Source organism: Miniopterus schreibersii, assembly GCF_964146895.1.
Source record: "Miniopterus schreibersii genome assembly, chromosome: 7".
NCBI classification, from domain to species: Eukaryota; Metazoa; Chordata; class Mammalia; order Chiroptera; family Miniopteridae; genus Miniopterus; species Miniopterus schreibersii.
The window spans coordinates 37461859-37475361 of NC_138108.1; the positions used below are offsets into that span (position 1 = coordinate 37461859).

At 36.5% G+C, this 13503-nt stretch overlaps 1 protein-coding gene across 1 annotated transcript in view; it reads left to right on the forward strand.

The window, feature by feature from the left end:
• The window catches only part of LOC308559674 (titin-like), a 269782-nt gene that overhangs the window by 165891 nt on the left and 90388 nt on the right, over positions 1-13503 (forward strand). The window contains 16 exon segments of the mRNA XM_081142718.1: positions 235-501; positions 592-731; positions 1166-1292; positions 2067-2209; positions 6240-6363; positions 6932-7198; positions 8870-8967; positions 9672-9840; positions 9938-10204; positions 10311-10577; positions 10664-10942; positions 11030-11438; positions 11543-11667; positions 11771-12037; positions 12824-13093; positions 13179-13481. Of these exon segments, the coding sequence (XP_080998844.1) occupies positions 235-501; positions 592-731; positions 1166-1292; positions 2067-2209; positions 6240-6363; positions 6932-7198; positions 8870-8967; positions 9672-9840; positions 9938-10204; positions 10311-10577; positions 10664-10942; positions 11030-11438; positions 11543-11667; positions 11771-12037; positions 12824-13093; positions 13179-13481 (3522 nt within the window).

The window sequence follows — 13503 nt, forward strand, 5'->3', positions numbered from 1 at the left end:
AGAGTGTCTTTCAAACTACAGTTAATAAAATGCAGATGGATTAGATCTTGATAAACTTCACGCATTTGTTCCCTTTCTAACATTTGGAGAACTTTTGAACATAATAAATGAGTGAGCATTTGGTAAAATTTTAATATATGCACAGAACTCTCTGAGCTGCCCCTTAAACTTTTCAAGAGATTGTCATTTCCATCGGTGCTTAATGAAATTTTTTCACTTGTACTCTACTTGCAGAGGGAGATCCATACTTTACAGGAAAGCTTCAAGATTATACCGCCGTAGAGAAAGATGAAGTGATTCTGCAGTGTGAAATTAGCAAAGCAGATGCGCCAGTGAAATGGTTTAAGGATGGAAAGGAAATAAAGCCATCTAAAAATGTTGTTATTAAGGCAGATGGCAAGAAGCGCATGTTAATCCTAAAGAAAGCCCTGAAATCAGACATAGGAGAGTACACCTGTGACTGCGGAACAGATAAGACCTCAGGAAAGCTTGACATTGAGGGTAAGGAAATTTCCATGAGTTTCACTCTTGAAGCTGTTGGGGTTACTTCTGCCAGAGGCAATGACACATGCTGATCCTTTACTTTTCTAGATCGGGAAATAAAACTGCTGCGCCCCCTGTACAGTGTGGAGGTGATGGAGACTGAGACAGCCCGCTTTGAAACTGAAATCTCTGAAGATGACATCCATGCCAGCTGGAAACTCAAGGGAGAGGCACTACTCCAAACACCTGTAAGACTATTTCTGAACTTGTCAACACCTAGAGGAGCTGTGTGAAACAGAAAAGGACAGGCAAAAAGTCAGAGTGCATTCAGGGCATTTAAAATGTGATACCATGCACTCTATAGTACCTGAAGTCACAGAGAGATATTAGTGTCTATGAATGGGCTTGGACAGGCCCACCTGCATTACTGCCTGTGTTCCAGCAGTGGGTATAAGGGTGTAGGTATTCTGTGATGTTGCCCATTGGTTCAGAACCATCTAGCTACAATAAGCATTGCTCTCAAGGTGGCATCTGTGAGCTTTATTTCACAAAAAAGAGCTCAAAGGCATATAAAATCTCTTTACCAGTTATTAGTAGCATTCCTTTAATTAAGATATATCTTCAGAAAAAAAATTCCAAGGAAAATTATTTCCTATGAAAACTTTTTTCTTTTTTGGTACAGGATTGTGAGATCAAGGAAGAAGGCAAAGTGCACTTCCTTATTCTGCACAATTGCCGCCTGGACCAGGCCGGTGGGGTGGATTTCCAAGCGGCTAATGTTAAATCTAGCGCCCACCTCCGAGTAAAACGTAAGTATTATGTGTTTCTGCTGAAAATTCAGTGTACACTTTTACAGAAAGTGAGAGTGCAATTAAGTGGATTTATTTTAATTAATTAGAAAAAACTATTAAAATACAGAAACAGGCTCTCTTGTATTTACTTCTTTGGCATCCTAATGCACACATATCATTGAACTTGCCATTTGAACCAAAGAAAATTAAGCGTCAGATTTTCCTATCTTGTAACCCTTTCATTCAAAGTAGATATACCTGCAATAAGAACCTAACTCAGAAAATTTAAGCCTTAAAGACCATTCCTTCAAGTGCCTGTACCACTGTAGCACTATATAGAGAAACTTGGCCATGTGGGCATTTCAGATGCAAGAAGGGAGAGGATCTGGCTAACATTTTTGGAAGGTGCAAAGTGTTTGATGGACATGGACAGGCTATGTGATTGAGGGGCCTTGTCCTCTCCCAATCAGAGTCTTAGTTATTTTGGAAGTCACATACCTTATGTAGCCGGGGGAACTTGAAGCCTGGCAGAGAGACAGATGCAGCACAGATTTCTCGCTGACCTTGTCCAGCAGAACGAAAGGGCCCCTACGAACACCCACTCTCCGGCCACCAGCTCTCCCCTTCCCAGCACCGCAGGGCCACGTTCACATGGGAGCTAAAACAGTGGCCAGTCCTGTGGCTCTTTCCTTCTCAAAGAAAGCAACCACAGAGATTAATGACCGAGTCTGTTTTTATTCTCTTGGAATTACAAAATGAGTAATCCAAAGCTGCTTCCTTCCTCTCGCAAAGCACGAGTAATTGGTCTTCTGAGGCCTCTGAAGGATGTCACAGTGACTGCAGGGGAAACAGCCACCTTCGACTGCGAGCTCTCTTATGAGGATATCCCAGTGGAATGGTATCTCAAAGGGAAGAAGCTAGAGCCCAGCGACAAGGTAAAAGCAGGAATGTGGTTGCCTTGTCTTGCTCGCACTTTTCCAGTTCGGTTTTTCCCTCTTCACTTGTGTGTTCCTTGTTCTTTGCTCTTTTTTATGTCCCTCTCCTCCCTTTCCCTTTCTCTTTCCAATTCTAGCCTACTCTAGCCAGATTCCTGCTGAAATTGTAAAGCAGATTCTTCAAATTCGGGGGGGGGTGGGGTGCGTAGGGTGGTTTAACCTGATGATATTTTCATTTAAATGGAAATTAAAAAATAAAGTACAATCCATTTTTAGGGTTTTTTTTGTGCGGGTTTTTATAAGAAAAGGCAATTATTCATTAGTTATCAATGATAGGAAGGAGCAGAAAGATGAAAAAGACTTTCTGATTGAATGCACCGCAACAACAGTGCACATTAAGTTTTACGACAAATTCTCCTCGAGCTATCTAGTGTTCTGCATGTAGCGGAGGATTGAAATTCCATTCCAGGCAGTTGATCAAGTAGCTGAGATAACTTCGGGGCAGATTTGCTCTTTAAGCATTTCTCCAAAGCTATTTTTAACCCTCAAGTGCTTTGAGCTGTGCAAATTCTGGAATGCAAGCAGCCTATTTAAAGCGCAACTGATGCTACTGACAAGAAAGAAGGGCTCTGTGGTTATCCACACGTATACTTTTAGAAGTTAAAGAAATAACCAGCTCCCAGTGTTAGCTTTTCTATGCCTAAGTTTTTTGTCTTAATTTGTTTTTTTATCTATCTTTATTGTTGAGAGTATTCTATGCCTAAGATTTTACCAATAAGTAAAAATCAAGGTGATTTTTCAGATAGGCCTAAAATATAATTTATCTAAAGAGAGTTATGTATTTTACGTTCAAAACAAAGTGCGTGTTTAAATTATCTTGATAATTCACCATTAATTTTGAACTCTTGAAATGAAATATATGGAAAATGTCCATGAAAAGAAAGCACAGGACAGTTCATTATTCTATGGCAGTTTTTTTCACTATTTTAAGAATAATATCGAATGTGCCATCAAGGCTTCAAGACAAATCAAACTTTTAAGACTTAAAGGAATATAATTATCAAGGAATTCGGTTTAACAAGGAGCCACAAAGTTAGTTGAATTGTTAGAAGGCAAAAGCCTTTGAACTGTTCTAAAACAAACAAAAAGCTCATATTCTAGCTAAGTGATTAAAGAGTAATTCAGTAACAGTCATCTGGGAAATAAAGTCTGCCTACTAAACAGACAATAATCACCGATTTGTCTCCTTTTCTATCAAGGTAGAAAAGGCAGCTATATGTTCAAATTTCAGCATGAGAATTAAGTTACAGTGCAATCTTCTATTGAACTGGGTGATGGAGGCATCTCTGTCATTGAGTTTGCTTTCTTAAAATAATATATTTGCCCTATTAAATGTGGTTGAATTGCTTTCACATCTAAAGGCGGAGATTTGGTTGACTTTTCAAGATCCTTTCATGATTTGAATATAAGAACACTGCTTAAGGACAAATGATGTTATTCTTTTGCTACTAAGTATCTTTTGGTCAAATTAAGAGCTTTTTCTTCAATAATCAGTTTCATTAGTTTTAATGTAAAAACTATGTTATATTAACTTAAAATGTAGAAACATGAATATCCTATTCACACTTCTTTTACTCAAAAATATATATCTCTTATTGTCACTGAACATTTTTCTTGGGTTAGAAAGGATCACCTTACTGTAATTCTATAGGCCCTCTTTGTTCTCTCTTAACACAGGAATTTTAATCCTTTACTTAGCCACCCAAAATACTTCAGCCTCTTATGAACTTGCTCTTATATTACTTATATGTCTCTTTTTAAAAAGAAACATGAACTATGAAGGAATAGTCATTTTATTACATTTTTTCGGGTTTTTAAAATTAAATCTTTCAGAACAAACTTGCCACTATCAGTTTAATTCAGGCCTTTCATCTGCACCCTTCAAAATGGTTAACCTCCAAAAACTACACTAAAAAGCAAAAACAAGTTATTGGAATAAGAAAATTAAAAGAAAAATTTAGAAATGAGTTGTGTGGTTTTTTGTTTGTTTTTTTTGTTTTGGGGATTTTTGGCCATCAGTCCAAGAAAGGACCTCTCTGTACTAAATCGCCTTATAGAATTTCACAGTTAAACTTCAATAGCTTATCACAGTCATAACACCTATTGTATTATAGCAATATGCTTCCATTACAAATTAACAATATTTTAAAAGGATAATATCTAACATTAATCTTACATAATCCACCACCAAGTCTTCAGCATTCATTTTATTGATTTATTTTTATAAGGCACCAGTTAGTTTTTCCTCTTTTTAAAACATAATCAAGATACATTGTATAAGAGCAATTAATTGCTCTGAGCCAAGTTCCTGGTAACAGAATTTTCTGGAGTAGCTGCAGAGGAATTTGGATAAAACAACAAGTTAATAAATAAGATGTATCTGTGGGTGAGTTGAAACCTGAGATACTTTTTTATTATTTTTTATTTTTTTAAAATATATCTTTATTGATTTCAGAGAGGAAGGGAGAAGGAGAGAGAGAGAGAGAGAGAAACATCAATGATGTGAGAGAGTCATTGATCGGCTGCCTCCTGCACACCCCGCACTGGGGATCGAGCCCGCAACCTGGGCATGTGCTCTGACTGGGAATCGAACCACGATCTCCTGGATCATAGGTCAATGCTCAACCACTAAGCCACGCAGGCCGGGCTGAGATACTTTTTTAAATAGTCCTAAGTCACAATCCAACATTTATTTTCAAAATTTATATTGAAGTATCATTACAAAAACATTTTTTTCCTTTCAAGCATCATGTCTTTCAATAAGTAGCTGTGTTCCTAGGACATATCTTAATTACCTCCTCCTATCTGTTTTTGACCTTTTTCAATTATTAAGGTAGTTATATTAATAACCATGACCAGCTCTTCAGGAAAAACTCTTATATGAAACTTTGTTCATGATTCTTTCCTTTATACCAGCATAATAAATATTTTCATTGGTAAAAACTTTTAAGTTATTCTGAACTGTAAATGAAGTCTTAAGCAGTGCAGAATCAGTCTTGACGACAAGACACAGCATCTTATGGAATTTTAGATGATAGAACTAGAAGAACTTCCAGTTGTCTTATCATTATCAGGATGGCCCTATCCTGTAGCCTTATTTTCAGTTGTGCAAACTACAATTATGGGACCTAGTGAGAGTTCATATCAAGGTGGTACAATTCATTTTCCTACAGACTGCTCTTCAAATTGCCCAAGGTTGCATTTGCAACAAGAATTTATTATTCAAATGTTAATATTAATGGCAGTGTTTGTCTTTATATTATACTATCACAGTGATCTCCTGATTTAACTACCTCTAAAGTTGTTTTATCCATTTGTTCACTGCTATATGAACAATTGTAGCCCTGTCTGATACTGGATTTTCCCAATCCTGAGGTGCAGATACATGGAACGGAAAAAGAATCAACATCTTCGTTTGTATTTTTGAACAAAATTAAGAAATTATACAAATTATTTTAATCACAGGTTCAATTGGTTTGCAAAATAATTTTAATTGCCAAAATGAATGGGAAGGAGAGTTCTAGCTTGTTGAGTGACAAACAGCTTGTATTTAGAACATAAGGTTTACTTTCAGTTTACCATATGCAATCAGTTTTTTCCTTTCATGATTTAGCTCCTGTATGTCCTTTCTTTATATATAAACCCAGTGACAGATGGAAGCAAATATAATACACATATAACATATACACATACATACACACAAGTATAAACAGAAATTTGCCTAGGCATTTCAACATAAAAAACCACCCAGTAATTAAGGGTACTTATAAAAACCTAAAATTTCCTTAATGATTCTAAGCTGTTAGTTAAAATAGTTTTCAAATACATATGTGCTCTATATATGATTATAAAAGAACTTGGAAAAGCACTATTTCAAACTGTTTACCTAAATGAATTAAATGCATTATATATATATATATGGTGTTTCAAATATTCTTAAACTGCACTTTTTTTTTTCTTCAAAATCTAGGTGGTCACACGTTCAGAAGGAAGAGTTCATACACTTACTCTGAGGGATGTAAAGTTAGAAGATGCTGGAGAAGTCCAACTAACAGCAAAGGATTTCAAAACTCAAGCCAACCTCTTTGTGAAAGGTAATTCCAAGGCTTATTTTTTTAAAACATGTACAATGCAAAGGTTCATAAATAATGCCAACTCTCAATTATCTTTAATCTTTATATGTTGAGTAACTGAGATCATTATAATTCACCAAATATTCAAGTCTATTTTTACTTTTTGGCCTAACACAATAGTTCATAGACCCTTTTTTTTTTTTTTTTTTTTTTTTAGTCAAAATTTACTAGCATAGGTTTTACTTCCTCTTCTGGTCCCCCTCCACCCCGTTTTTATTGCATTCAATAAACAGCTGGGGAGATAATTATTATCAAACTAGGCACCTATCACTTTATTAACCAAGAGTTGGCTATTATTTCCTTGATGTTTCATATTTTTAAAAATTGCTTTTCCTCTGTATGTGCAAATAATGATGAAACATCATGAAACATCATTATTAGAGGAAAGCATTCATGTGTAATAAAATCTTACAAATGAAACTTAAAAATAGAAAAGGCCCGGGAGATACAAGAGGAAAGTTGAGAAGGTCCTGAAACTCTTCCAGAAGGAAAGGAGAAATGCCCTGGCTAATTAGTATGATTCTTTCAGAACCCCCAGTTGAATTCACTAAACCTCTTGAGGACCAGACGGTCGAAGAGGAAGCCACTGCAATATTGGAGTGTGAAGTATCCAGAGAAAATGCTAAGGTGAAATGGTTCAAAAATGGTACAGAAATTCTCAAAAGCAAGAAGTATGAAATTGTTGCTGATGGCAGGGTCAGAAAACTCATTATACATGGCTGTACCCCAGAGGATATTAAAACATACACTTGTGATGCTAAGGATTTTAAGACTTCCTGTAACCTGAATGTCGTGCGTAAGTATTCTTCTTACACAGGTCTTTTCATTTGCAACTCTTTGATAACAAAAGAAAAAAAAACCAACCACAATTTTTTGCATGCTCTTCTTGGCCTAACTGCATTTCTTGGCAACTTATAATATTGATACTGACATGACCTGATCCTTTAAAAAAAAAAAGCCCTCCTGATATATCTGGTCTGATAAATGACAGATTGCTCACTTTTCACTATGCTTCTCACTGAGCAGTGAGCAGTTGTGCTCCTTGGCTACATGGGGTAAGCCTACTGTAGGAATGTCCTCATACAGAGGAGGACAAGTGGAATGAAAAAGACAAGAAGGGGGCTATGGTTTTTTTAAAAAAGGAAAGCAATTTCCACTTGGAAGGAAAATGAATCTTAAGGCATGGGGAACAGCTAGAAAATGAGCATAAAATTTCAGTTTGAATAGGAGCATGCTAGAGACCTGTAATATGATAAAGCCCATTGACGTAACGCGTTCTCTGAGAATAAGACTGGATAAGAAGATGGAGAGAAGCCTGGATTCTTTGAGTGCTGTGAATGAAGAGAGCTCCATTTTTTTTGGCATTACTTCTTCCTCTGGTGAAAAGTATAATGTCTTTTTACAAAGTGCCACGTGCTAGCTCATTTTTTCCCATTCATTCTATTGTCCAGTGATAACATTTTTCAGTGCGTATTTTTGTGCCCTCCTTGCTGTTTGATTTAGTTGCTTTCCTTCTGTCAACAGCTACAAAATAATGGCTTTGATTGTGCTTCCATCCTGTATGGTTGTCTTCTTTCCACTTTGTGGTTGCTCTACTTTAGCCTATGACAGAGTACTTCTTGGGTTTCCTTCTTCTTTTTGTCATCTAATTTGTCTCCACTCCACGAAGGCTCAGCTACAATGAGCCTACAATGTCTTTAAGCCTACTAGCCAGTATTTATATCCCTGAATCTCACTGATCAAGAAAAGTCATCTTGGGAAGGACTCATAAGAAGCCCTAAAAGAAGGAAGGGCAAGGGGTCAGCTCTCCAATCCTATTCATCTGCTGACTTAATTCTGGAGATAAATGAAACAAGGTGTTAAAAATAAAAATTAAAAATCGCCTTCCCGTATGACACGCATTGCTTTGTCACACTAATAGACTTTATGGCTGATATATATATGACATCTTTGAAGCTGATTTTTTAAAGCTGAATGTATGTGATTTCAATTGCAGATTCATGCCTTTCTGCCATAGGCAAGACTGGTCATAGTGCTTCAAGCTGCATTATTATTAAATTCTGCTAATTTCTCCAAGATTATGCTTGCTGCCATTTCTTTGCTACTGGTGTCTCCTTTGACAATATCAAGTTTCAACTCTGCAGAGTATCAGTGGCGATTTTTCTTCCAGCTATTTTTCAGAAGAACTGAGCTGGTGGTATAAAGATGATGGATGGGTAGATAGATAGATGATAGAGAGACAGAATTAGTTGGACCTATAATATGCCACATTATTTTATGAAAACTACAGATGCATAAAAAGCAAAGTATCATACCTGAATGGCAGCTCAAAGTAATTTCAAAACCAGTCTTATCCTATTAAGACAGAAACAACCTGTAAAATACTCACTTTTTCTTAATGTGTACCACAGCATGTCAGAGTACATTTCTAGAAAACATTTTGACTTCTGATGACCTTCTCTTACAGCACCTCACGTGGAATTCTTAAGACCACTTACCGATCTTCAAGTTAAAGAAAAAGAAATGGCTCGGTTCGAGTGTGAAATTTCCCAAGAAAATGCGAAGGTCTGTAATTATATAGTTGCTATCTTGTATTATCAGATAACTTTATGTTTACTTTTGGTTTAGCCAAAATGGAATAAAAAAAAGTTAATCTCACCTATCTCTGATAATCATTCTACTTTTAGCTTAAATTTTATTACTTTAGTATGAAATGGATACTTGATTTAATTGTTCTCTTTTTTGTGTTATTTATTTACTATTGCTTGAAAAAGACTGGATCACAATCAGGAGATTTAGACCTTGTTAGTTTGAACCATATGAAATTGCTCTTTTCTTAGGCTAAAAACAGTAAAATATCAGCAATTTCATACGTCTCAACTGAGTATTCCTGTTTTCCATTAATTATCATTTGAATCTCAGTTTACACATTTGGAAAATAAACAAGTTGGTCTATAGAACATCTAAAGCACTCTGTGGCTCTAAACTTACATGATCCCAATATTTTTAATAACTGATAAGAGTATCACAGCAGTTCATTTACAATAATTGAAGATGTTTGTTCTTGCTTTTATAAAAATTTATTTTACCATTGTAGTTGACATACTTTTGGGGGTTGAGTTGTATTTGTATTTACCACTTTGGTTCTTCATACTATAGTATCTGTTGGTTAGTTTTAGAAAAACTAAGGATCATATTTCCTTTTAAGGACACATATCTGAAAGAACAACAAGAAAACTGATGAAGTTATTTATTTATCTTAAATATAGGTTCAGTGGTTCAAAGATGGTGCTGAAATTAAAAAGGGCAAAAAATATGACATCATATCTAAGGGAGCAGTACGCATTCTTGTCATCAACAAATGTCTGCTGGATGATGAAGCAGAATATTCCTGTGAAGTAAGAACAGCACGAACTTCTGGCATGCTGACTGTGCTGGGTAAGAGTAAAGTCTTTCTTTGCATAAGTTTATGTATTAGGGGAAAATAAGAATTTCCATTTTAACTGAGTTTTGTTTTTTTTAATTCCCCTTGCAGAAGAAGAAGCTGTCTTTACAAAAAATCTTGCCAACATTGAAGTTAGTGAAACAGACACTATCAAACTGGTCTGTGAAGTTTCCAAGCCTGGAGCAGAAGTGATCTGGTACAAAGGGGATGAAGAGATCATCGAAACAGGAAGATATGAAATACTAACTGATGGGCGAAAGAGAGTCCTGGTCATTCAGAATGCGCAACTTGAGGATACAGGCAGCTACAACTGCCGGCTCCCAAGTTCTCGAACTGATGGCAAAGTCAAAGTACATGGTATGAAAATTACTGTGAATAATATTTTATTTTAAGAGGTTCATATTTGTTGCATTCAAGGTGCAAATGCTTAAGTTTTCAATATCTTGCAACATTTTCTTTCCAGAACTTGCTGCTGAATTTATCTCAAAGCCTCAAAACCTTGAAATACTTGAAGGAGAAAAGGCTGAATTTGTCTGCTCTATATCGAAGGAAAGCTTTGAAGTCCAGTGGAAGAGGGATGATATGACACTTGAATCTGGAGATAAATATGACATCATTGCTGATGGCAAAAAGAGGATCCTAGTTGTGAAAGATGCCACATTACAAGATATGGGCACTTATGTTGTCATGGTTGGGGCCGCCAGAGCAGCAGCTCACTTGACAGTAATTGGTAAGTTTGTCTTTGCTTCTACAGTGAACTTGCGTTTGTACCTTTGGTCCTTCTTCATACTATAAAGTCTTGTTTGTTGCTTTCAGAAAAACTCAAGATCATAGTTCCTCTTAAGGACACCCGCGTGAAAGAACAACAAGAAGTTATCTTCAATTGTGAAGTCAATACTGAAGGTGCAAAAGCCAAATGGTTCAGAAATGAAGAAGCTATATTCGATAGTTCAAAATATATCATTCTCCAAAAGGACCTGGTCTACACCCTCAGAATAAGAGATGCACGATTAGATGATCAAGCCAACTACAACGTGTCTCTGACCAACAATAGAGGTGAAAATGTAAAGAGTGCAGCCAATCTGATAGTGGAAGGTAAGTCACTTGTATGGCATTAGAGATTTTTCAATCAAATTCTCTTATGAAAACAATTAAAATCAACATTGTTCTCCTTTACAACAGAGGAAGACCTCAGGATTGTTGAGCCTCTTCGAGATATTGAAACAATGGAAAAGAAATCTGTCACATTCTGGTGCAAGGTGAATCGTCTCAACGTCACATTGAAGTGGACCAAAAATGGAGAAGAAGTGGCTTTTGACAACCGTATTATATACAGAGTTGATAAATATAAGCACTCTTTAATTATTAAGGACTGTGGCTTCCCAGATGAGGGCGAATACATTGTAACTGCTGGACAAGATAAATCCGTCGCTGAGCTTCTCATCATAGAAGCTCCTACAGAATTTGTGGAACACTTGGAAGACCAGACGGTCACTGAGTTCGATGATGCTGTCTTCTCCTGCCAGCTCTCCAGAGAGAAAGCAAATGTAAAATGGTACAGAAATGGGAGAGAAATCAAAGAAGGCAAAAAGTAAGCAAAAGCTTCTTAATCTCTATTTCTATAGCTATATATACACTTCTGAAAATATAGTGGTCATTGGGCAAGCTAACCAATGATTCAACCCCTTCTTTTAGATACAAATTTGAAAAAGATGGAAGTATACACAGACTCATTATCAAAGATTGCAGGCTGGATGATGAATGTGAATATGCTTGTGGAGTAGAAGACAGGAAGTCACGAGCTAGACTTTTTGTGGAAGGTACGTATTAAGTGAAAGAACAATTTTAATATTAGTATCAGTTTTAAAAAGACGTTAATCCAAATCAAACATATTTGCGTTTATTTCACGTTTTTCTTTTCAGAAATCCCTGTTGAGATCATCAGGCCTCCTCAAGATATTCTCGAAGCCCCTGGTGCTGATGTTATCTTTTTGGCTGAGCTCAACAAAGATAAGGTGGAAGTTCAGTGGCTAAGAAATAACATGATTGTTGTCCAGGGTGACAAACACCAGATGATGAGTGAAGGAAAGATACACAGGCTACAAATTTGTGATATTAGGCCCCGTGACCAGGGTGAATACAGATTTATTGCCAAAGACAAAGAAGCCAGAGCTAAGCTTGAACTGGCAGGTAAGTCTCTTTCTTTAATTTTCAAATATCCCCACAATCACAGATACTGTGTAAGTTTCAGATTTCACAGATAATTAATGAGATAATGCTTGTGAAAGCCGTTTATTTCTGTTAAGCCCTATCAGTATGTTAACTATTTTGTCTTACAACAAAGTGCCCCTAGTAAAAGGAAATTGATAGCATTCCTCTTTACCTGCCAGAATCTTGAACAGTTTTTGTCACATGATGGCTGTTCATTAATTCCTAGAATTAACCTAGCACCTTGAGCGTCTCCCAGCAAACCCAGACCTGGCAAAAGCCCACTTCTCTTCTACTTTCCAAACCCCCATGGAGCCTCTTAGGCCTGTGCTCATCTTGGCCTAAGCTTCCAAAACATCCTTATAGGTCGCTATTATGAAAAAGCCATTAATGTACCTCTTGTAGATAAGAAAAAGTTTGTCTGGTTTATTTTGAACTAAGTGTGAGCTGCCTACTTTATTTTTTTTAAAAAAGCAAACAAACAGAAAACATGTTTTGCACTATATTTAGTCTTCTGTTATTATTTTTGGCAAAGAATGGAGATTTTATGGTTTTTATATCAACCTTAATTCTCTATTCTCCAGTCTGATAATTTGCGATATGAGAACTCTAAACTCAGTTACTGTGCTCTGCTGTAAAGTTAGTCTGATATACTTCTAAAGTTATATCACCAATATTTGCTAACAAATTCATAGTAAAGGAACTATGGTGTGTAGCTGGACTACAAAAAATAATTCAAGTATTTTCACATGTTATTTTTCTCACTAGCTGCTCCCAAAATCAAGACAGCTGATCAAGATCTTGTGGTTGATGTTGGCCAGCCTCTGACAATGGTGGTGCCCTATGATGCCTACCCTAAAGCAGAAGCTGAGTGGTTTAAAGAAAATGAAGCTCTGTCATCAAAAACTGTTGATACTACAGCTGAACAGACTTCCTTCAGAATTTTAGAAGCCAAGAAAGGAGATAAAGGAAGGTATAAAATTGTGCTTCAGAACAAACATGGAAAAGCAGAAGCATTCATCAATTTACAAGTTATTGGTAAGCCCTTGATCACTTGGATTTAACTGGCAGAGCACAACTAAAAGCATGATAACACACTAAAAATGTTTTATGTGAATTTCAGATGTTCCTGGGCCAGTACGTAACTTAGAAGTGACAGAAACATTTGATGGTGAAGTGGGCCTTGCCTGGGAAGAACCATTAACTGATGGTGGAAGCAAAATCATAGGTTATGTTGTTGAAAGACGTGACATCAAGAGAAAGACCTGGGTTCTGGCCACTGACCGTGCAGACAGTTGTGAGTTTACTGTCACTGGACTACAAAAAGGAGGAGTTGAATATCTATTCCGTGTGAGTGCAAGAAACAGAGTTGGCACTGGTGAACCAGTAGAAACTGACAATCCTGTAGAAGCAAGGAGCAAATATGGTAAGAATTTTTAGAATAAATT